The following is a 23,821-nucleotide window of genomic DNA, read 5'->3' on the forward strand; positions in this document are numbered from 1 at the left end:
CACCGGAAAGCCCCACAAGTGACGTTACAGTCCAGCAATTAAGAGTAAATTAATTACAGAGTAGTGGATGGTAGCTGAAACCCTGAGGATAGTGCACTACCTCCCAGTAAACAACTTTAGAATCTTTAAGTACCAGACCTCATGGGAGAAAACAGCAAATTAAGCTTTAGTCATATTTGGCTTAAAACTCTTATAGTAACTTTATAAATTTACTTTATTCCTCATTTAAATAATCAGAAATACAACATGAACAGTCACCTTAAGGGTTAAAAGTGATTTTTCATGTGTTATCCAAAGTTTTTACTTTCCTTTGAAAAATAAACCTGCTTTCTGTGGAGAGAGAAAATATATAAAACTGGGTTATTTTCAATGTTTTTTCCTCAAAATGATATTTAAAAAAAACAAAAACAAAAACGTCTGTCTGTTTAGTAGACCTATTCCTCCTAGTCCCCGCAGAAGAGGAAGATTTAAAAAAAAAAAAAAAAAAAAAAAAAAAAAAAACTTTAACTGAAAGTTGACGCCCAGCGTTGCAAGCTCCTCCTGCAAAAGGATTATAAAGCAAATGTCGGGGCTTGGTGCAGGGCAGAGGGGGAGTTCTGCTGGGTCAAAAAATACACACAGGAGCTGCAAATCAGAAACTCAGCAGACCTGCGCAACTTTCTAACAAGCACAGTTTTGGGGCTTTTTTTTTTTAATTTTAATTTACTACTTTTGAGTTGAATCTGGTCGCTGCAAAGATGACCACAGCCGTGGTGTCGCCTTTCTTCGACTTCGAAGTGATCAACAAGGTAGCCTTCTAAACTTTTTTTTCTTTTTTAACTCTGCTCCCTTGTTAGCCTGCTAGCCCGCACTGAGGGTTTAGCCGCTGTGGAGGAATGAAGCGCTGCATGCCCGCGGCCCTCTCTGCCGTGACGCCTTCTGTTTGTAACCTGTTTAGTCGTTTGTTTTTATGTTTGGCTGTTTTGATTTGTGTATCAAAAGTGTTCGCTCTTTGTTTTTGCCCGCCGTTTCCTTGTTTAAACACTGTCGGAGGCGTTATTTTAGGTTGAACTGAGCTTTTTTTGAAAAGTGTGCTGAAGCCTGACGGTAGTTTTTACTTTTAAAACTCGGCAACTGTGTCTTATACATTATTCAACACGTCCCGCCAATCTATTTTAAATAGCTTTGCTTCGCTGTCACCTCACAGTTTGTACCGTCAACAGTAGCTGCTGTGTTTCTTTAAATGAGGGCCGTTTTGCGCCACTTTTAATACTCTCCACAAAGCAGCCACATGCTCTCTAATCATTAACAAGGATCGTCTTGCTTTAACCTACTGTAGCTCCCATAACACTCCTTGCGTTGTTAATGGTGTTTAAACCAGAACATTTTTTTTTGGGGGGGGGGGACTTATTTTCAGAAGAGTGAACTGCCCTCTTGTAAGGCTACATCACTGCGTCCTTTTCGTTTGCATACATTGAGATGTTTTCAGGGTCGGATTTCTCATTAAACTCTTAACTGTGTCATTCATGTAAATCAGTGAGCAGCCAGCCGTCTCATCGAGCCTGGAAGTGTATTGAAAGCGGACCAGTTTCTCTCTCGTAATGCAACAGGATGCGTCGCCACTTTAATTATCTTTTCAAATGATGCAGCCTCTTTGTAGCCACTAGCAGCCCTGTGGCCTCTTCATGTGCTGCTGCTGCTGCTCCATTTACTAAACAGGCACACATTCCTCACCAGGGCAACTTGCCAAACCAGCTGCTGTTCTATAGGCCTGTATCCGCTTATGTAGTCAGAGCCAAAAAGAACACAGTCATGCAAGAGGAGGCTGTGGATCTCTTTCTGTGTGGCCGAACAGCTTTTGTCAAAAATAAGAACTTCATTGACTGTTGTAGCAGGAGAATATTTTTTTCTGATGCTGTGTGTTCTTTGTGTTTCCGCAGAACAACAAATTGCTCAGCTACAACAACAACCTGGGTGCACCCCATCCAATGTCTGTTCCTTGCACTGGCACCAATGTGCCCCTCTCCAGCCCCACCGGAGCCCTGCTGGACAGGAAGGCGGTGGGGTCTCCCTCAGTTGGAGGTGTGTACCAGCGGCGTCACTCTGTCAGCAGCACAAAGTTCAGCCAGAACCAGTTTCTGAACAGCCTGAAGGCAGCGGACCACTCCTCATTCATCTCAGGGGTTGGCAATGCCAGCAACAACAAGGAGAACCGCCTGCGAGACCGCTCCTTCTCAGAGACGGGCGAGAGGCTCCTCAACAAGTGCCTGGGCCCGGCCAGCCCCACCGGCAGCAACAGCCAGGTGAACTCCAGTCGCTACAAGACGGAGCTGTGCAGGCCCTTCGAGGAGAATGGCTCCTGCAAGTACGGCGACAAATGCCAGTTTGCTCACGGAATCCATGAACTGCGCAGCCTGAGCCGCCACCCCAAATACAAAACTGAGCTGTGCCGCACCTTCCACACCATCGGATTCTGCCCCTATGGGCCTCGCTGCCATTTCATCCACAACGCCGAGGAGCGCCGTGGACCCCCGCAGTCCTCCCCTCTTAACTCTTCCAACAAGATGGAGAGGCCTCGACTGCAGCACAGCTACAGCTTCGCAGGCTTCTCGAGCTCAGCCGGGCTCAGAGACAGCCCCACCTCTGTCACCCCTCCACCCATGTTCTTCCCTGATGAGGTCCCCGACTGGCCCAGCAGTAACCCCTTCACCTATTCCAGCCAGGAGCTGGCCAACCTGTTTGGGCCCAGCCTCAGTGCTGGTCCTGTAGGCACAGAGCTCAACACCCCTGCACCTCCCTCTCCAACAAGCACACCTTACTTTTTCAGACCCATGTTGGAGTCCCCTCAGATGTTCGAGTCTCCATCCAGCCCTCCCGACTCGTTGTCAGACCAGGAGGGCTACCAGAGCAGCTCTGGAGGCAGCCTGAGTGGCTCTGAGTCCCCCACGCTGGACACCACCCGCCGCCTTCCAATCTTCAGCCGCCTCTCCATCTCTGATGATTAAACCGCACGCTTCCACCAGTGACTTTTAGTTCGATGACACAGAGAGAACACGGCACTCCCCTCTACCTCTGCCCTTTTCGAATCTCCCTGTCCTTCCTTACACAAGATACCATGTTAGCTCCTGGTTAGCTTTGTAAGGACGTGGTCACTTAAGGGAACTCTGTTAACTCAAATTATCATTTCATCCCTGCCTACCCGCACAGCCAGTTTAAAAACCTACCCTGCCATGTGTCATAGTGCCAAAAAGGAGAGGAAATTGAACAATATAAATCATGAGAACAAGAATTGACTGTTTTGCCAGGTGCCACTTGTTATTTTTTTTTTTCTTCTTCATTTGTTCTTGAATGTGTAGCAGCACAAGTGGCCTTGGAAAGGGGAGTGCATTGCACTAGCCCACCCCCTCTTTCTCCCCCCTTCCTCCCCCTTTCCTCCCTGACGATACCACTTCCCCTGAGCTAGCTAGAGGGTGCTCACTAACGTAACTGTAGATCTACCACAGCCGTTTTTACAGACAGAGTTCTGACAAAAGGAAAAAAAATAAAGACCCTGAAAAGATATGAATAGTTTTTAAAAAAAAGAAAAAAGTGCCTGGGGCGGTTTCTGCATGTGTTTAGGGTGAATGGACTACTGTTTGTTTTTGGTTCTTTCTCATTTGCCCCTCCACCCCCCCCTTGTCACAGTTCTTCTCAAGCCCCGGCTTATGTAATTGTGGACTGGGTGAGTCTGCAGGAAGGACTTTGAACTGGAAGTTGGTTATGTTCCCCCTCTTCATGAGTTTTTCTCCTGTTGCTGGTCACTGGCTCTTTTTTTTTTGGGAAGGAAGTCTTGATATCAAACTGATCATTAAACCTGTAAGACTTTGTCCTGCCTCTCACCCCCTGCCTCCCCCCTTCATCCTCGCCGATCAGGGGATTTCCAGCATTCCCATGGTGCAGTTGTACATCCTGCAACTTGACGAGATCGGATCTCCAAGCTATCTTACTTTACTTCTCTCCCCCCCCCCCCACTTTAGAACATGCTCTGAGGAGCACTCTGTACTCATTACATCCCTTCTTTTTTTTTTTTTTTTGCTTCTTTTATTTGATAATTATTTTTTATTAATGTTATTATTACGGTTATTATTGTTTGAAAAAAACTTTCCAGACGAAGGTTTGCTTGTCACTGCTTATTTAACTTATCAGAACATATTTATTGGTGATCATATGCATTTTTTGTTAATTTTGTTTTGTATTTATCTGGATAATGAACAATAGAATATATTTTCTTTTATGTTAAATTATGATCTTCCATATTAATCTAAAGATTGTGAAGACGTTTTTGTCAGTTTTCCTTTTTTCACAGTTTAATATATTGTACTTCAATGACTTTTGTTCTGCAACTACACTTTGTCAAAATGAAACTTAATTTAAAGCAAAAAAAAAATGCAAAAAAGACGTTTTGCGTTTTGATTATTTATTGTACTTTTTTTTCTTACTCCCTCTTATTGGACTGCAATTCCATTTAAACTAGATTTGCTTGTATTCATTCCGGATGTTCCCCCCCCACATCTTTTAAAATAACCTGACAGTAACAGTAGCTAACTGTTATTCCATTAAGTAAACTCTTGGGATGATGGTGGAAGTTAAGGGGTGCTTAGACCGCCCTCTGGTTTAGGAGAGTCTCCCCGTTAGAAGACTGGTTCATGTTAAAATGTCTTCTCTTGGCTCTGTTCTTACACCCAGTCTGTTATTACAAGCAATAGCTGTGACCAAATGGGATGGGGAAAGTTTATTATGTTTCTCTTTTTAAAAATTGATTGGATGCTTGATGCACTTGCTTGGCCCGCCCCCCCCTCTCCTCCCATCTTGACCATTGGAAGTGCCTCGTTGAATACATTCCAGGTAGCTAAGGCTTCTGTGCCTTTTATATTTGATAATGGAGGACAATTCATTTTTAAAAAAAGTCACATGTTCTGTGTTGCCTTCACTTTTTTTTTGTTTGGAAGAGGTGAGCAGATTTTGACACAAAGAAAGTAAAACAGTTGAATGTATTTTTTCAGCCATGGTTTTTTTCACTACAGTAATTTCTGTGAGTTTATATGAAAACCTGTTTTTTTTTTTTTCTCTTTTGTAAGTATTGATTGCAGTTAAGTCAATAAACCCCGTATTTTTGGAAAAGTTAAACTGTGTGATGACTTTTGTACGGCGGGACGTCATGCAGATGAAAATGCTGCGACACCTTTTTGCTGTCAGAAATGATTCAAGATGCTTGATGCTGTTACTGTACATATTTGTCTTTAAAATTGTCTCCCTATTAAACTTGATAATGAATTTAAGTACAAACTGCCTCAAAACACTTTCATCTAGCTGCTTACTGCTCTCACTTCGAAGCTTACACATGGATGGCATTTATTTATATTATTTGCATAATGCAGGCCTTAAGGGAATTAAGGCACGTGGGGTAAAGCTTAAAAATCACACTTAAGGAATGCCCCATAAATCCACAGACTGACACTATAACTCAGTGCATGTGAAAACAATTATCTTATTGTAAAGTTTACATTTGGTATCAATATGATCTCTTGATAGTTGCTTATTCAGCATACTTTGGATTATGACAGTTTGCTATAATGAAAATGAATAGTTTTTTAAAATCTCTAGTTTACAGTTAACTCCCATTTCAACATAATACTTAAATGTTCAACTTTGAAAACCCCCGCTTCATATTGTTTCCAAATGTAAAATCATACATGCAGTAATTGGTAAAACAGAGCCGTCTGTGCATAATGCAGAACTAAAGGGAGTTTCAGCGTGATGGCAGGTGATTGGTGAACTGCCCAGAGAGCAGTCAGGGGGATTGACCTGGGGATGATCGAACTCCTGATTGAGCAGGTTTGGTTACACAACGACAAAACACTCCTGATTTCAGCAGAAATATTGATCAAGGGAGGCTGTACCCGTAACATTTCCAAGAATAAAAAAAAGTGTGATTTGCCGAGGTTATCAGCTGATCAATGATCCTAAGGTTACATGGGAGCTGATCGATAAGTGTGAGCGGATATGTCTGGGTAGTACGGATAAACATAGAGTCACGGATTGCTCAGTCAATAGGATTGTTAGAATTTACAGCATCATGGTTTATTTTTACATTGATAAATAAATTTAGACAATCCCAGTTTCACCATAAGCAGTGTGGTATTTAATTTCAACAACAACACTGCAGCTTCCCCTTGGTTCACTCCACTCAACATCAACACTGCTTCTGCATTTGCTCGCTCTATGAACACTTCCGTCTGTCCGTGTTTATGTACTCTCGGATTGCAAAAAGCAGCCGGAACAGGAACTCCCTTCCCTTCGTACATACAATGGTGGGTGCTGACCCGTTACAGCTGACCTGTGGAGGCCTCCTTGTTGCTTTTTTCCAGTGAACCTGGGCCTGGAAGATCCTTGTCTTGTTCCTTCACTCCCCCCTAACTCCCAGCCCTTATCACTGAACAAACTGCCTGCCTGCTTGCCTGCTGAGTTGTTTGACTTCTTTTCTCTTTCTGCATACCAGGACAAATCAGCTAGGAAACATGCTACCAAATGTTCCTTTGACTGCTTACTACTTTACATTGTTAATTTTTAATCTTTAAAGCAGAGAGTGACAGTGAAAAACCCCAAAGCTGGGGAACTATGACTGCTCACAGAGTCCATATGAAACAGTGATGCAACAGCATGTTTTGAATTAAGTACAAATCCAGAGCAGAAAAAAAGAGCCTGATTTATGTGGTTCATGTGTCACCCGTGCAAAGAGCATGGATGGATGTTCTGTTTGGGGTCATGGAGACCGCAGTTCCTCTTTAACAGCTCAAAAAAATACTTAACATGGTTTTATCACCTTTTGAGTGCATGAATGTTATGAGAAGTTCTTGTACATGACTGCTTTAGAATGTCTGCTACAGAGACAGCTTTTGTTCAGGGTCTCAGAGACCCCAGCCATAAAATATGGGTTAGCCCTAAAACATCAGTAACATCCATTTAAAGGCCAACAAACAGTACATTTGTGTGTGTGTGACATTTTGGCAAACAAAATGGTTGGTTTGTTCATGCGTATACTATATAACATATAAAAACAGAAATATTTCCCATTTCAGTTTAAAAATGATGCATGTGGTCTTAGTTTGAGGAATCTGAAAACGCTGAGTTTGAATGAGGTCAAACGAAAAGAAAAACGAAGAAGCGAATAAGAAAGGACTTGCACATCTAAAACCAGGTGAATATGAGACGTGTGCTGCACCTTTTGAAAAGAACCTAATCTGCATGCAGTAAGAGGGACATGAAAGAGGGCTGTTTCCTGTTTGTGTGGCGTGTGTGTATAGAGGCACCTTCAGATGAAGCACCAGGAAGTGGGTTTGTGTAGCTCCGGCAGCAGGTCTGAGGGTGATGGAGGGAGGGGGTCGCCTGCCCTTTGATTTGTCAAAAAAGAAAGAAAAAATTCCATGACTTCATCACGTTTTTTACAGCAGCTTACTTTCCAATATGTACTCTCCACTTTGTGTTTTATTCATCGCTTCCTGCATAACAGGATAATGCAGGTGTGAACCCGATCTTCATCCACCTTTAACCCGCACGGTTAAGCAAGAGAATGTGGCGGCATGTACACTTTGTAATTGTGCTATCAGACGCAGCTTTACCTCTTTGTTTGAGAAAGAGGTGAGCAAACAGTGGTGGATGTGCTAACTGTGCTATTTCCCTTATCTGCACTTCCAGCTGAGAGCGAGTAAGTTGCAACCCTCTGTGCATGCACATGTGCATGTGTCGGTGTCGCTGCAGTATGACAGGTGATATGAGTGGGATAATTAATCACCAAACAAAGGCTGGGGTCAACACTGAGTGATGAGTTTAGGTTAGAGGCTATTCAGAGGCCGCTTTGTCTGTAGAAATCAGAGAGCACATTTGACCTCCTTTAGACACACATACCAGGGCTCACAAACCTGCGCAAGAAACATCAACTTACCGGTAAGTTGAAGCACTTTTAAAAACAATGGAGGGATTAGATGTTCCTCTTTAGAGTGATACCCATCGAAAAACATGGTTTGAGCATCAGTCACTGTGAAACTTAAGTGCATTGTTGTCATAATTTCCGCAAAGTCTGTCAATTTTCTGTCAATGTACGATGAGAAAAAAGATACCATTCTCATCTCTGTTAGGCAGCAACTGGTTAGTGCAAAGAATATAAACAGAGGGTAACTGCTAGCCTGGCTCTGTCAAAAGATGATTTAAATCCAAGTAATAGCACCTCTCATGCTAAGTTTTCCAGCACTGTATTTATTGCAATGTGATCTGTTCAGAAGACCAATGTAAAATTGGCCTATCATCATTAAAAACATGAATTTATGGCAGACAATGGCTTTGGGAAGTCACTGCTTCCTGCATGGGAATAGTGCAGCCCACTAGACAGCAACAGAGGTTTTAAAGTCTTGCTAAGTCAATGCTAAGCTAGGCTAACCTGCTGCTAGCTTGAACCACACATTTTCCAACATATTTAAGATTAGTACGAGTCTTAACACTCATTAACTCTTTGCCAAAAGTAAGTGTGTATTCCAAAATTCGGAATAAATGTGTAAATGCTAAACATCCTGTTTATTTTGGATGTTTAATTTAGGAAATAAAGTTTTTACCCAAATTAAAGAGTGTTTTTTTTTGTACTTTTTTTGAAACGTTTTACCCCTGAACAACACACTGAATGGAGAAGAAAGTGCAGACATTGTACTACAAACAGTCTGTTTGTTGTCCTGGACCACACACGCAGACACGTGTAGTAATAATGACAAATTCACCCTGAAGGCAACAAACTGTTGAGTCAAATGCTGAGCTGTGACGAATCAACTAAAACAATGACAAATAAAGTCTCATTATTGACATTTCCCTTGATTTAAGGTATTCTAGATTAGAGTCAAATATGATCACTATGCAGGTGAAGATTCTGCGTCTCACCGTCCACAAGACGTGTATCTTTCCCAGTGACTGGACCTTTGACCTCACTGTTACAGGACACAACTCCAGCCTCTCTGCTTCTAAAGAGCCCTCATGGCTCATGTATAGTGAAAGTACACTTTCATCTTCTCTGACTTTTATCTCTGCTTTGTGTTTGATTTGTTCATGGCATCAGAGTTGGGATTTTGGGGTGTTATGGTTTTGTTTTGCCGTATATTGAAATTCTTAACTTAATTATGGGGAAGTGTTTTATAATTTGTGTTAACAAGAGGCCTCCTCATCCCGTCCCTAATCCCTTCCTGACTATTATCAGGCTGTATATATATATATACTCCACTGTTTGGGAAGTCTACCCTTTGAATACAAAACAGCACAGATTACTGACTTGAAAAAGAGAAAGTGGAATACCTATCTTTTCAAATCTTATGATCTCAAAGTATTGTATTGTAGTTGTGGTGTGCAGTAGCTGTGTCATTATCAGGATAGTCCTATTCTGAACCTTACAATTTCCCCTTCATGCATGTTTCCGGGTAATAACATATTTTTTTAATTTAATCATCTGATTATGAAGCCTTTACCGTTAGCTTCAGGCCTTACAGTTAGCATTTGAGAAACCACTTTGCTCTAATCTCTGTATATGTAATACTTTGCTTCACAGCCATGCCGTTTTTTCTTCTGCCTGCAGCAATTGGTAGGCTTTATCTTTCTAGGTCCCTGGCTATATGTGTCACAGTGAGACTGATTGCAGATCAACAAAGACAACAGTCACAACCACTCCCTGATCCTGTGGGTTTAACCCAGGCCCTCCGCAGCCCTATTATCTATGCGACTGAGACTATGACACACTGCTTACCGGGTAATGACCATTAGCCCTGCCAGGATCCAGTGTCACATGTGCTTTTCTCCCCCCTGGGCTAAGTGGCAACCCTTGACCTGTTAAAGAAAGACAGAGAAAACACACATGTGTTGAGCAGAGGAGCAGAGGAGCAGAGAGGTGAGGAGGCTTCAGAGGAGAGCACCGGTGATGGTCGTCTGACAGGTTGTGGAAACACACCCTTCCACTCCTTAGTGTGGCAGAAAAACAAACACCGAGCCACTAAACTCTCGCTGAGCTCTGCGCTAATGGACAAGCGATGACTTTTTCCTAACAAAACGCGTTGGCCCGATGGAAACAGGACCCAAGGACTGGCCAATGGGAAAGGCCGTCCCAAACCTGACACTGTTGTGCTTTGGGTTTCTGGTCCACTGGGCCGAGTGAGTCATTCTCTAGAGTGCTGAACCACTTAAGTCTTCCTGTCTCATGACTCCCTACATCATGGCCCGATGGGAGGAAAGTGACCACCATTAGCAGAACACCACCTGCTCTGTATTTTGACTTTGTCCTGCTCTTATGTTGAACGTACAACATAAGACACCTAGAATATATTTTTTTGTAGTTCTGCCAATATTTTTTATTGCTTATAGTAACAGTCATGAGTTGAGATACAGTAGAGATCTGGGAAAATGGCATCACCATCAAAAATGAGTCCAGCAGGCTGTAACAAGCAAACAGTTGAGCAGGATTGTCGAAACCAGTGGTTCCAAACCTTGTTATTTTGTGATACCTTAATACAACACAACATTTAGTAGCGACCCTCATTGAGCAGTGAACAAAAATAGTTATTTTCTATTTCTCAATAGTTTGCCCAAGAAAACTGCTTCTTCTTCTACCTCAAAGTTGGGAGGAAAAAACAGGCTAGTTATGCATATGTCACTTATACAGGTGCAAGGCAATTTTAAAAACAGCAGCAAGAACAAGAAGATATGTCTGCACACTTTGTGAAATCACATTTCGACCAAGCCACTCAACCGTGCTTAAGCTAAAAAAAAACATGTTTCCTTTCTAAAGTCTTGTTTTTCAGCATCTGCTTCCTCTGGTTGCAGAGGTGCTAAAAACTGTCTTTCTCACTTCTTTTAGGAACTTTTCAGTTTCTCACTATTTCAATACTGATTTATTTGATATCAATCGACACACACACACACACACATACACTTCACACTCCTAGACACAAACACACTCCTACACCCACAGATATGCACTGGACCATGGCGGACCTGTATACTGTAGTTGACTAACCAGCTGCACTGACTCACTCAAGCCTTTTAGAGGTATAAGCAGACAGAAAGATGACATCAGTGATAGCTTTACAGGAAGTCCTTGCTCCGTCTTGTACTGAGGCCAAGTCTGAGCTATGCACAGATGAACATCGTGTACCTGGGAACTAACCCCTAATGCAGTCACACGTGGTGTGTGGTGGACTTTAAATAAATAAATTGTGATAAAGAACAAGTTACTTTGAGGCCACAAATGTTATTTAAGAAAAGGTTGACACTGGAATCTTAAAAGACAGACAAAGAAAGAGGAGAGATAATGATATGGAGAGGATGACTGGACTCAAGTCACCCTTCTGCTAATGTAACCACGGTTGTATCAACTTCTTGTTTGAGTTGTAAACAAGGCCTAGACATCTGGCCTTGGGAGGTTAGGGAATAGTTAAAAGTGAACTCTGTATCTCTCTCTGTCTTTCTCGCTGTGTGTATATTTCACAATGATCTGCTGGCTGAGGCTCAGAGAGACGTAGATAAGAACTGACTGTGAGAAACCACAGATCTCACACCCAGTCACTAAGAAAAAGCATACACACACCGGCATACAAACAGAAACACACTCAGAAACATGCTCATTCACACACGTACAAGGTATAAGTCTGAACACATGGGGCAGAGTAGTCTGGAAAGGCAGACTTAGCAGTTGACATTGGGATCCCTCAGGGACGCATGTGGGTCTCCTTCATGATTGAGGAATTTAGCTGTAAAAACACAACCCAGATTGTTTGGAAGTGTGTGACTGCTGCTCAGATTTCGAAAGGCAAATCTTCCATTGAGATAAGGCCCGTCCTGAAAACCTGTCCTACGCTCACCCTCGAGCCCCACCTGCTAACCTGCTGAGACTTGCACTAGCACAGAAAGGGAGGAAAAAAGGATTAGATTCTAACTTCACACAAAGGCCTTTAGTAATGGTGGTGTCAAAGTATTACACAACCAACAACCACAAACATGGTGTGCTGTTTCTATTTGAGCCTTTTTGTAAACTTTATCACATGGTGATAGACTGTTGGCTCAAATTAAGATGACTAATATAGGACCTGTGCTGTGAATCATCTCAAGAGTTGTAGTTTTGGGATGTAGAGTGAGACTTTCAACCACAAAAATGAGGTCTCTAGACCTCCATAGACATTAAAATGAAACATAATCCATATTATAATTGAAATGCTGAATACCTTTGCAATAAGTAGACTATTGTTAATTTTGACTGCATCAGCACTTCTTTGTCTGATTTATAGTATTGATGCTAACTACTGGAAGCTAATTTTAGCTGATGTCAGCCAAGTCCCCCTGAAACGTAAGTTGGAAAATATCTCACTGTCGTTGCGATATATTTCCTACTGAAACGGGAAAGAACCAACCAAAAGAGGCGGGACATAACGTTGGGATGAATTTAATTCATTCATAACAGATTTTCAATCGTTCGAAACTTAGTAAACGACCCTGAGTGCAGGATGCATCATTAGACACTTGTAGAATTTTACATTAAGAGAAAATACAGTTATGTTGATGTAAAAGTATTCAGGTAATGCTTTATTGACATATATACGTATTTGGCAGATAAATTAACATTTATCCTGAACGCTGAATCAACACCTGTGAAATGGAACTTTGAAAAGGTAATCCTGAGTTATAAACTTTTATTTATTAATTCAGTTTTCCTTCGTAAACATTATCATGTTATTCTTAAAAAAATGTTTTGGATAGTACACAAAAGCAAGCCGTATAGTTGCTACAGCATTGCTTCGTCTGGTATTGGACTGTTGCTACGTTTGCGTATATGGCCATGCTAGCTAACATTAGCAAGCATCGATGTCAGTGCTTAGTAATTTAAATTACTGAATCTGATTCTCACTGTATGACTTTCACACTACTCATATACAATGTTTGAGTGAATAACAACTAAAACGGCTGATTATTGATGAGAAGTCAAAACATATTGTAGGCTTACTTTACCAGAAGACACATTTGTTGTTTTCTATAAATTCATCCTCAGTCTCCTTAATCCCAAATCTGAATAATAGGCCTGATAGGAAAGCTATCTTATGACGCTAATGTTAGCCTTAGCTAATTTGCGATCTAGCAAGCACCTGTTATTAGCAACTAAATGGTTTCACTAAAATAAAAAACAAAATTCCACGAAACTAACAAATCAATTTAAACTTTTAAGAGTTTGCTATTAATTATGCTTACTTGATCTCGCTAACCAGCCCATGTTGGCTACTTGTTTTTTCTAATATCAATCTTTTAACTATTTATGAAATATAGTTATAGGTAACAAACACTACTGAGTCAGTTTTCATTGTGTGTTAGATATGAATTCATTATGGTACACTTTTTTGTAAGCTTGTCACAATTGAACTCTTACAGGGGCTAATAGAGGCTGTTTGCTAAAAGTGCACAGTATACAGACTATGGCAGCTACAGACATTAGAAATGCTAGTTTTTAATTGTCAACTTTAGTGTCTACAACTTCAGACACATTTTTTTAAAGGTAGCATTTGTCTGGCCTTGCTGGTGGTATTTAATTTTTAGACCTAATTACAAAGGATTTTGTTTTAGCTCCAAAATGTGATAGACCTAATTAAGCTTTTAAAGGAGAATACTAAAATGCTGTTTACGGTACTGCTAAGAGCAAATGAATTAGCATGTGCATACACCTGAAAGACTTAATTTGCTTGTAAAGACCTGTTTTGTGCCCCAAGGATAAGGATGTCTATTTGAGATTTTAGATATGATTTGATATTTTTACTTACCCAACCAGTCTTAGACACAGATATTTGACTTCGAACCTCCACAAGAAAAGACTTGCACTGCCTAGGCAGTTACTAGGCCTATATGCAGAAAAAACAATACATTTGTTCTCAGAAGGGGATTCATCTGGATTTTCCACTCCCCAAGTCAGGCTTTATTGTTAGCGAACACTGGGAATAATAGGCGAGAAAGGGGAACATGATGTGTAAGAGCATTCTGGGGCCCAGAGGAAGGCCATAGCACAATGCGAGGCGAAGGAGACCACGATAAATCACAGCCCTAACTGATTCCCCACCTGTGTCCGCTGTCTTCCCAGAAACACACAGTCACACAAACATCAGCCCTGCTCTGGAAAACCATCATAACCACCATACCCAGGACACACTGACACAATCAGAAGTTTTGGATGCTAAATGTAGGCAATGTGTAGAACAAAGTACCCCTTTAAGGCACAAATTGTTGTTTTGGCATTGGATTTTGGTATGACGTTCCACAGTGGCGCACACAGCTGTACAAATTCATGCTTTGCACACACGCGATCAAACAACACAGCCATTAATTTGATTAGAATGCTTTCAACAATTTCCACATTTTCAGTCTTAAAAGGGCATTGTGGTTGCAGAAAACCAAATGCCTGAAGTAAATTTACTTCATCCATAAACTTATATGATATTAACAGTAAGACAGTGCCTTCCAGATTAACAGTTTTCCCAGTAAAAGGACGCCAGTGTTTCTAAAAGCCATGCATCAACTTGCATGTTTATATGTACAAGTCCGCCGCATATGCAAACACATCCGAATGTGTATGAGCATGCAAACACATACGAATGTGTATGAGCATGTGTGCTAAAGGGGGAGGGTTATTTACTTGGGCAGCCTCTCAGAGAGCGTCTCCTGGCCCGCTACCACTTCCTGCCCCTGCGCCTGGAGCAGCAGCCCGTCTAGTCAGCCACCTCAGGCTGACAGGGAGGCCACATGCTAAAAGACTTATTGGCCTACTTTAGAAGACCCATGGGGGGGAAGGGGACTATAAGGCCTGCTCTGGGTGGGGCTGGAACTGTTTTGAAGGGGGTCTAGGGGGTGTCTGATTTTTTTTAATAAAGCACTCTCCCTCCCCTCTACTCACTCCCTGCTTCTCCTCTGAGTGCTTACAGCTGCAGAGACGGAGAGGAGGGGGCATAGCGGAACAGAGCGAACAGGCTCAGCATAGAGAGGGCCCTTCATGAAGTCACATCTGGAGCTTTCCCAGAGAACTCAATGGAGCGGAGAGGCTAATGAAAGTCTTAAGTTATGTAATTGAGCTCTTCCATGTGCACCAGACGGTAATGTTGGCTTGATCCATGGCACAGGATGTTAGCGAAATCCTATGGACATTTATGTCCCCCAAAAAAAGACTTGACAATCTCAGCCAGGCTCATGTTGCTACTGTCATGTCTGTAGCGGCGTGCTAACCCAGAATCTGGATATGTTTGAGTTCCAGGCCCTTACATGGAGTCACTGCAGTTGGAGTCTTGGCCTGCGAGGCATAACAACCAAAGTTTGGCATTTACTACTACTTACAGTCCCACTAAGGTTGATTGGTTCATGTTGTTTTGCTGTAGTTATTCTTCCACAGTCCAGCAGCAGTGGAAAATCACAAGAGAATTATGAGCATTAAGTACAGCGCATGATTAAATGTGGTGTACAATGGTTCTTTTTAAAACCTCATTCAAAGTGTAAACAATTGCAATGTAGTTCCAAGCCTTGTAGTTTATGACAAACATATGTCTGCTGGTGTATTGTTATGTTAAGCAGTGACTTGAGCAGAAAGGCTGTAAAATAAGCTGCCTGGCTGGTTATGAGTGGGAGAGGGGAAAGAAAAACCTGCATTGTGGCATAACATGGTGAGAGGTGGAGTGATGAATGGTAGAAAACACACACTGGATGTGAACAAGCCTAAAGTCATGCATGCGTGTATGTGTGTGTGTGTGTGTGTGTGTGTGTATGTATGCATGTGTGTGTGTCCATATGTATGTAACAACCCAGGGATGGGTGTAGGTTGTAACCACAATCAGATTGAATAAGGTCTCCGGTATCAGCTCTAGCTTTGATTTCCCTTCCGCAGCTGAGGGGAGAAGAAAGAGGAGCAGACGAAGCGGAGGAGATGCTCCTGAAATGAACACCTTGGTAAAACCTGCCGCTGTATAAAGTGTCAGCATTGGGCCCCTAGGTGGCTTCCTGCCAAGCCCAGAGCCACTATCACCTCCACCACCATCACCACCACATCACTGCGCCTTCCATTAATAAAGGGGAAAAATAACAGCGGTGGAGGGGAAGATCAGCCAAAGTGACGATACATTACCTGCCAATTAGACGAAGGGCGGAGGCAATGAGGGGAAATGCGGACCATATGGGAGGCTATGTGAGAGGCCACCTGACCCATGGGGCCTACAACTCTCACATCAACACTCCACGCCAGACTGGACCTGTTTGAAGTCTTACATAATGCTCTGAATACCACCCTCTTCTCTCTCCGCAGACTTTCCAACCTCCTCCACCCTCTCCTCTTTCCCTCTTGCCCTCTGCTTTCCACTCCAAGACCACAACCACAAAGACGGGGCCCCGGCCAAGACAAACACAGCACAGAATCAAATCAATTTTGAGAAGTTATGGTGCGACTATTACAGCTTAACACGACGCTGACAAGCCGCATGAGACGATCCCCTCATGAGTGTGTGGAGAATGAAGGCCGTTATGTTTGAAAGTAAAGTGATCAGACACACAAGAGCCATAGCAGAGGTTGCCTCTAACAAAGTCTTTCTTCATGCATCCTTTATATAACAAGCCTTAGCAGTCCTCATAATTAATCCATGGAAGTTGCTCAGTGGAATCAAGCTTACCTTGACACAAATTTCTTATACTGAATCATTGCATGGTCTTTCCAAGAGTTTTCCATCACTTAGTAAGTGAATTTTCCAAACACTTCCTTTGATGACGGCGCTTAAGTTACATAAAAAAAAACTTGAGGGAAGAGTTTGACATTTTGGGAAGATTGTAGCTGGCCAAGACTAAAATGGCAAGATCCTGATACTTTCCATCTTTTTTTTTTTTTTTTAACATGGTAACAGTTAGTACAGGGTTTGCTTAACCCAGATAGCTTGGCTTTGTTCAAAGATAACAAAAACCTGCCTTTCAGCATTTTTACAACTCATTAGTCAGTTAAACATGCCTTTCTGTTTGTGGCCACTGCTGAGAAAACTTTGGCATAGCTTCTTTGGCAAAGCCTGCAGAGTATGGAATGGTGAATAAATGCACAGCTCACACAAGGGCAGATACGATTAAAGGCACTGTTCAAAGTCGGTACACTCGTTATCAATAATCCATGCAAACAACGTACATACAACGGCAGGCAAAAAGATAATGGGCAAAAATCAGGCAGTGATCTACGCTACAACTCTAAGAAACTCCTTAGTAAAATGCTGGAACTATAGGTGATACAAGGGAACACACAAAGAACTGTCAAAAAGATAAAGGACACACAGGAATTAAATACACTGACAATCATGAGATAACAAGACACAGGTAAAACCAGCCAGGGCGGGTAAAACCCATGGCAGGGAACACCTGCCATGGGTGTCACCTGCCATGAGAGGATATAGAAGACAGACAAAAATAAAACAGAAAATGACAAAGATTTAGCATAAAAATTTAAAAAGGTTAACACAGCTAGCCTGATTCAATGATTTAAAAACTGCCGTTCAGTAGTTTTATAGCTAATATATCAGTTAAACATGTCTTTCTGACATGGGGAACACAGTTTTCTTGGAGACTCATTCAGCTCAACAGAAGTTCAGTTCAGCAATTTTATAGCTCATTAGTCAGTAAATCATGTTAACGGCTACAGCCAGAACATGGTTAGCATAGCTAGGCAGAAATGCTGGAAACATGTGACATAGCTAGTCTAGTTCAAAGATAACAAAGCATACCTCCCAGTATATTTATAGCTCATTAGTCAGTTAAATATGTCTTTCTGCTAGCACACAGTTAGCATAGCTTTGGATAAAAACTGTAAATGGGTGGAAACAGCTAGCTTTGCTTTGTTCAAAGATGATAAAACCTGCCATCACCCATCTATAAATCTTATCAATTAATTAAGTACTCCAGCACCTTGTTAGCTTAGCTTCGCATAAAGACTGGGAACAAAAAGGAAGCAGCAAGCCTCGCTAAGAAAAAAGATATTGAAATCTGCCTTCAAGCACCTTTAAAGCTTATTGATATAAACATGATACCCTAATTGTTAAATCCGTTCAGTCATGTATTTTTTTAAATCATTTTCAGGGGGCATATGCATCACACTCTTTCTTGGCCAACTGGAGTGACTTACTTGAATCTCTGCTAGTTTCCCAACAATTCCCAGCTACACAATAATCCCATAAAACCACAACTTGTTTTTACAAGCAGGTTTCCCTAAAGATTAAAAAACAGGACACAAGTTGTTTATTAAGGAGCTTAAGAGATGCTGGTAGCAGAATTTTGAACTTTGGACAGAGCCAAGCTAGCTTCCCCTCCCTTTTCCACTATTTCAGCTAAGCTAAGCTAACAGGGTGTTGGTTTATATGATGTACCGACACAAGAGTATCAATCTTTTCTTGGAGTTGAAAGGGATTTGAGCAAATTTCGTCTTTTCTCTTTTTATTAATCTGTGGTCATTTATGTACAGTGTGCAAAGGCTCTTTCGCTGTCTCAGTCCGGCTATAAGGGGGGCTCACGTCCAGGTCTAGTCAGAAGCAGAATGGACAGTTGCTCTGTGGAAACACTGACTCACCAGCCAGGAGCCTTAACTCAACTCTACCTCCTCACAGCTGGCTTACGAGAACATTTTTTTAATTTCTAAAACACCCTTATTGGTACAACATGAAACACAACAGGCCTTAAACAAATTTAATAGACGACTGCAGTTCAGAGAAATAAATCTCACACCTCACACAAACAATCCCAGATTCTAACTCACTTTAAAAAACCAGTGGCACAGCTCCAATGGCGGGTGAAAAAGAAAGAGACAGAAAAGCTGTATCATTAACGTAGTCGGACCCCTGGGAGACTGTTGGCCCATCATAAGCCTCTTATTAGACGACTCTCCCCAGAGAACTTGTGGTCTAATCTTATAAAACTTTGGACACCAGCTCCCTGCATGCTCTACCACTGGCTTATTATTAGTCACAGCTCTGTTGCTGGTACTCATAGTTGGGTAAATGGACTTGTTATACCTAAGGTTCACTTAAAAAAACACCACTTTGACAGATCTCCACCTGAGTTACGGTGGAAAGGCGTAGAGAAAAAAGGTGTTGAGGTGTCGCTAGAGTGACACAAGTTGTTTTCACACTGTTCTGTGCTGTTGCTGAAAGCAGAATCTTTCATCTACCTCACTCAAACCTTCTAGCAAGTGATTCATACAAGGCCCAGCTTGTACACCACAGGAGTCACACTTAACAGTTATAGAAAAAAGAGTTTAGCACATCAAGGTTTAGAATATTAGTGTAAATCCTGTGGTTTCAAATCATTTGTATATTTGCATTTGACAGAGTTTCATGGTGGGCCAAAAGTCTGCAGGTCTTTTGTATCACCTGGCACCTTTACTTTTAACAGAGAAGGTGAAGTCATCACTTAAGCATCAGAATACTCAAACAAATGTTTGCCCAACCATGGGAAACAGGAAACAGCAGCGACAAAGGATGTCAGTTATTAACAACAACAACTGCAGCAAAGGCTGTGGTAGAAGAGACCGCTTAGAAAATATGATAATTTAACCATTTCATTGCATGCTTCAAACGTTTCCCTCTAAAGGGGAAGATTATTTAGCAAAGATCTGCTATAGCTATTCAAAAGTGTTGATGCTAGTTTCAAGATGTAAATAAAGGCACAGTAGAATAGAGGGAAACAGAACTAGATCTCTATATATTGTTTTTAATAAGAGTGTATTTGGCAGGATTTTAAAGCAATATTTCAACATGTCATGATTTCCTGACTTTTTGTTTCTTTGTTGATCATATCTGTGTACAGAGTACAGAGCTGGAGCTAAGAGCCGATTAGCGTAGCTTAGCATAAAGAATTGAAACAAGTGGAAACAGGTAGTGTGGCTCTGTCAAAAGGGGTTCAAAATATATCTACTCATACCTCTACATGTCTCTAAAAAAACATGTTGTGTCTTAATTGTACATGTGCTACAACCAAAGCAATGAAGAGTTAACATTTAGTGAAATAAATAACTCCCCCTGAAACTACAAACTTAGATTTTTTCTTTTATACAAACAAACAATGTACATCACGTGATGAACATACACTTACCTAACTAAGTTGTCAAAATATATTTCTAACTTTAGAGGGCTGTTTCCTGTTTTTGGTATTTACGCTAAGCTAAGCCAAGCTAAGCGTCTCCTGGCTTCAGCTCAACAGGCCTACTTAACTCACAGGCATGAGAGTGGTATCACTCCTCTCATCTAACTGCTGGAAAATAAGTGAGCTTGCCAAAGTGTTGACTATTACTTTAAATAGTGAAACTAATCTAACCTGTTCCATGTTGTTTTGCTATCAAAAACAGAAAACAGCCAGAGCAGGGACCACATTTCCAGCCATCTTAATAAAGCTATGTAGCACTGAACATTTTGGCATAACCCATGGTGATATATCTCAGTCCATTGATTCAGCAAGGACTTGGTGCAAAGAATATCAACCTTAAAGGGAAAAGTCACACAATTTTCAAAACTTTGTGTGGGGATTATTGTCAGTAAGAAACATCATTTTGTAATGAGATTTGAGAATTATTCAGACTAATAAGGTTGTGTTTTCTGGAAATCGGCATTGCTTTTGAGGTTTTAAATGAAAGTATATGTAATAATAAATATTAAACATGCACTTTCCAATGCTTTGATCCCAGAAAACAATGAGTGTGGGGAGCTGATGGCCTAGCAGTTAGGTCCAGCCCCATGTAAGGAGGCTGTTTTTTTATTTTCCTCATTCTCTCTTCCAATTTCCTACTCTATCCACTGTTCTGTAAATCTAAATGCAAAATCCCAAATAAGTCCTTAAAAAAAAAAGAGAGTAAATAATGAGTGTTGACAGCATCAGGTTAGGGGTCGCAGTATTCTCGGAGCTAATGTGATTCAATTTGGGACTCTGGTGTCACAACGCTTTAAGCTCCCATGATGAGCCTGTTATGAGATGGACTAAAATGAAGAATGACCATAATGACATACACGAGTCAACCAAAATGCAGCAAAACAAAAGAGAAAAAAAAAACTTCCAACGTTAAACCCACTACACCCCCTGTGTTCACCCTCCTGTCCAGGATTTGATGTGGATCTGAGTTTCAGCACCTGTGTCCAGGGCTGCAGAGACCTCTTGGTCTCCAGGCCAAGTTCCATGTCCGCTCTGATTATAGCACCAGAACAATGTGAGCCATTGTGGCCCAGCAAGCAGGGAGTCTGTGCAGTTTTCTCCATCAACTCTCTCAAATGCTCTCATTCAGCACACATATACACACACACACACACACACACACACACACACACACACACACACACACACACACACACACACACACACACACATATACAAGTGGCGTAATGGACTACAGAGCTGAGTGAACCACATAAAGGTAAAAATGTATGGTGTTCTTCTGAGTGAGCATGCAATATGGTTGAGTGGGTTCCTGGTGCTCAGGCAGCCTGCCAAGACTTGAAGCAGGCAGTTGAAATTCATCACAGTTAAGACACACATATGCAGCTACACACACACATAAACGTGCAGCTACACACACAGACAAACACACACACACACACACACAGACACATACACACACACACATTCCCCCTGCAGGAGACCTCAGGGCCACAGGGGAAGAACAATCTGACATGCCACACAGCGAGGCTCTCTGCAATTAGACAGTCACTTTATCACACTACAAACCTCTCTCTTTCCATCTCTCTCTCTCTGTCCCGCACACACACCCAAACAAACACACAAAGGTGTAATCATTCACAAACACTGTGCCAAACTCAAAACTGCTATTATCTATCATTAGAGACACACACACACACACACACACACACACACACACACACACACACGCACGCAGAAACACATTTTGCAGCCTCACATTCGACACACGTAAACACCGTCGGCCTCATGCTTCTAGCCAGCAAGTTCCAGAGAAGTGCAGTAATACACAGGGCCATTGGAAAGAGAGTTATAAACAGCTATAAATAGACACGTGTGATATGCTGCTTGTCCCTCAAGGGGAAGACTCGGAGGATCATAACCTTAGCGACCCATGATCTTTAGCCCCTTACCCCCAGGGTTCAGAAGACGTGCTGCGAGTCAATGATGTCCAGAGGGGAACACAGGAGTATTAGCTTTTATACGCTCCATGCTCCTGGCCCCTCTCTTCACCCCGTCACTTCCTGGAACACATCTTGAGTTTCTGTACATGGACGCATTTGAACACGACAACTGATACCCACAAGTAGATTTCAGCACATGTGCTTCAAGGCATGCAGCCTGTATGTATGTATGTATACAAACACACACAAAAGTCCAACCCTGACCTTTCAATCCAATTTGGTGTCAGCTTTCAGTGTGTGCAACGTCAATGTCAATGAACATGTGGATGTTGGAACTGGTCAAACCTTGGCCTTAAAACTATAATACATTAATTGTACCCTTTTAACAAGTTGAAGAGAGACAGGGATTGTTGGGAGTGGAGAGTGGGGGATGCGTGGGGATGTCACTCAAAGCTCACACATTAAGCCATTTCTCTTGATTGCATAAAAAACTTTCTAACCACACATTGCATAAAAAACTTTCTTACTACACAAACCTCACTTTGAAAGCGGTAAAGAAAAATACTGGCTGTTGTTTGTCAAGAAAGTTGGAGCATGTGGCTTACTCTTGAACATCACTTGTCTATTTTGCATCTTTATTTGCATTTAGATTGAGAGGTGAGATTAAGAGTTTATACGGCACTTGTTGCCTAAAATCTTATTTGTTTGCCATTCAATATTCAAATAACATATTTACAGATTTCCAAGCTGATGAAATGCTGTGCTAACCTCATCTTAAAATCAGCCCTACTTTAATAAATATAAATGCAAAATGATGATAAGTATTGGAAACTAAGTAAATCCACAGATGTAACCCTGCTGCCTCTAATCCACCATCCACATGTGGTCAAAACAGAGCAACCCATCAACCCAGAGGCTCAGTTTTAACACAGGGTCAAAGGTCATGCAGTGATTGGCCAATAAAGGGAACACAATACTCAGAGCGGAGCTTACTGAAGATTTGTCATCCTTCGTTTCATTGCATCCAGTATTCCTGTTTGCATTGTGGTTGAAGTAGCTAAAGAGCTAAATCCAGGCTCAGATGATTATTATGATTACCCTGATTCATTATGGAGGAGCAAATTTGGAGCGGATGGCACATGAAGGCAGGGTGTGGAGCAGGCAGGGCTTGGTAACGCACCCTGAACTGGCATGGAATAAATAGAACAAAGTTAACTGACACTCTGTGAGTGAATCACACCAGTAATTGAATGCTGACAGAAGATTAGCCGCACCACATGGCACATTTTCACCCAGAGCAGTTTATGGAAATATGTGCCATCATGGGACAGTGTGACATTTCCTACTGGAAGTTATTGAAGGAAAATGGTTATGGAATCAAGCAGAGGGCAAACCTGCCTGAGGTAAAGGTGACCTTATCTAGTTTTTGCTTTGGAAAAAAAATTCATGATCAAATTCAAACAGTAGCATAAAATACTACAGTATATACCATGTCTGTTGTTTTTAACCTTGGCCAAATCCCAACTATCACAATCTCAGACCCACAGACTTTTTAGACCCAATCCGCATTTAGTGTGACAGTACTTGGGGTTGTCCAATGGTCAAGTTATCAAGTGCATTAGGACTCTGATGCAAAGTTTCAACACCAAATGATGCACTGGCCA

The 23,821-nt window shown here is 41.7% G+C and overlaps 1 protein-coding gene and 1 long non-coding RNA gene across 2 annotated transcripts; one reads left to right on the forward strand and one right to left on the reverse strand.

Annotated features, from left to right (window-relative positions):
• Positions 1 to 577: 577 nt before the first annotated feature.
• zfp36l1a (zinc finger protein 36, C3H type-like 1a) lies at positions 578 to 5,304 on the forward strand. Its single transcript, XM_020627484.3, has 2 exons — positions 578 to 788; positions 1,920 to 5,304. Exons 1-2 carry the CDS (start codon positions 738 to 740, stop codon positions 2,982 to 2,984), a joined length of 1,116 nt encoding a protein of 371 aa, XP_020483140.2. The 5' UTR covers positions 578 to 737; the 3' UTR covers positions 2,985 to 5,304.
• A 1,721-nt stretch (positions 5,305 to 7,025) lies between these two features.
• LOC136183288 (uncharacterized) lies at positions 7,026 to 22,490 on the reverse strand. Its single transcript, XR_010669123.1, has 3 exons — positions 22,167 to 22,490; positions 9,794 to 9,873; positions 7,026 to 7,409 (listed from the first exon to the last, which is right to left on the reverse strand). It is a non-coding gene; the product is annotated as an uncharacterized lncRNA (long non-coding RNA).
• Positions 22,491 to 23,821: the final 1,331 nt, after the last annotated feature.

This window comes from Labrus bergylta, chromosome 18 (assembly GCF_963930695.1).
Source record: "Labrus bergylta chromosome 18, fLabBer1.1, whole genome shotgun sequence".
NCBI lineage: Eukaryota > Metazoa > Chordata > Actinopteri > Labriformes > Labridae > Labrus > Labrus bergylta.

Excerpts from the sequence above, each read along its gene's own strand:
- zfp36l1a (XM_020627484.3), top strand. The coding sequence starts at position 738 with ATGACCACAGCCGTGGTGTCGCCTTTCTTCGACTTCGAAGTGATCAAC. Across the intron at positions 789-1,919 it reads ACTTCGAAGTGATCAACAAG|AACAACAAATTGCTCAGCTA; the intron begins GTAGCCTTCTAA and ends GTGTTTCCGCAG.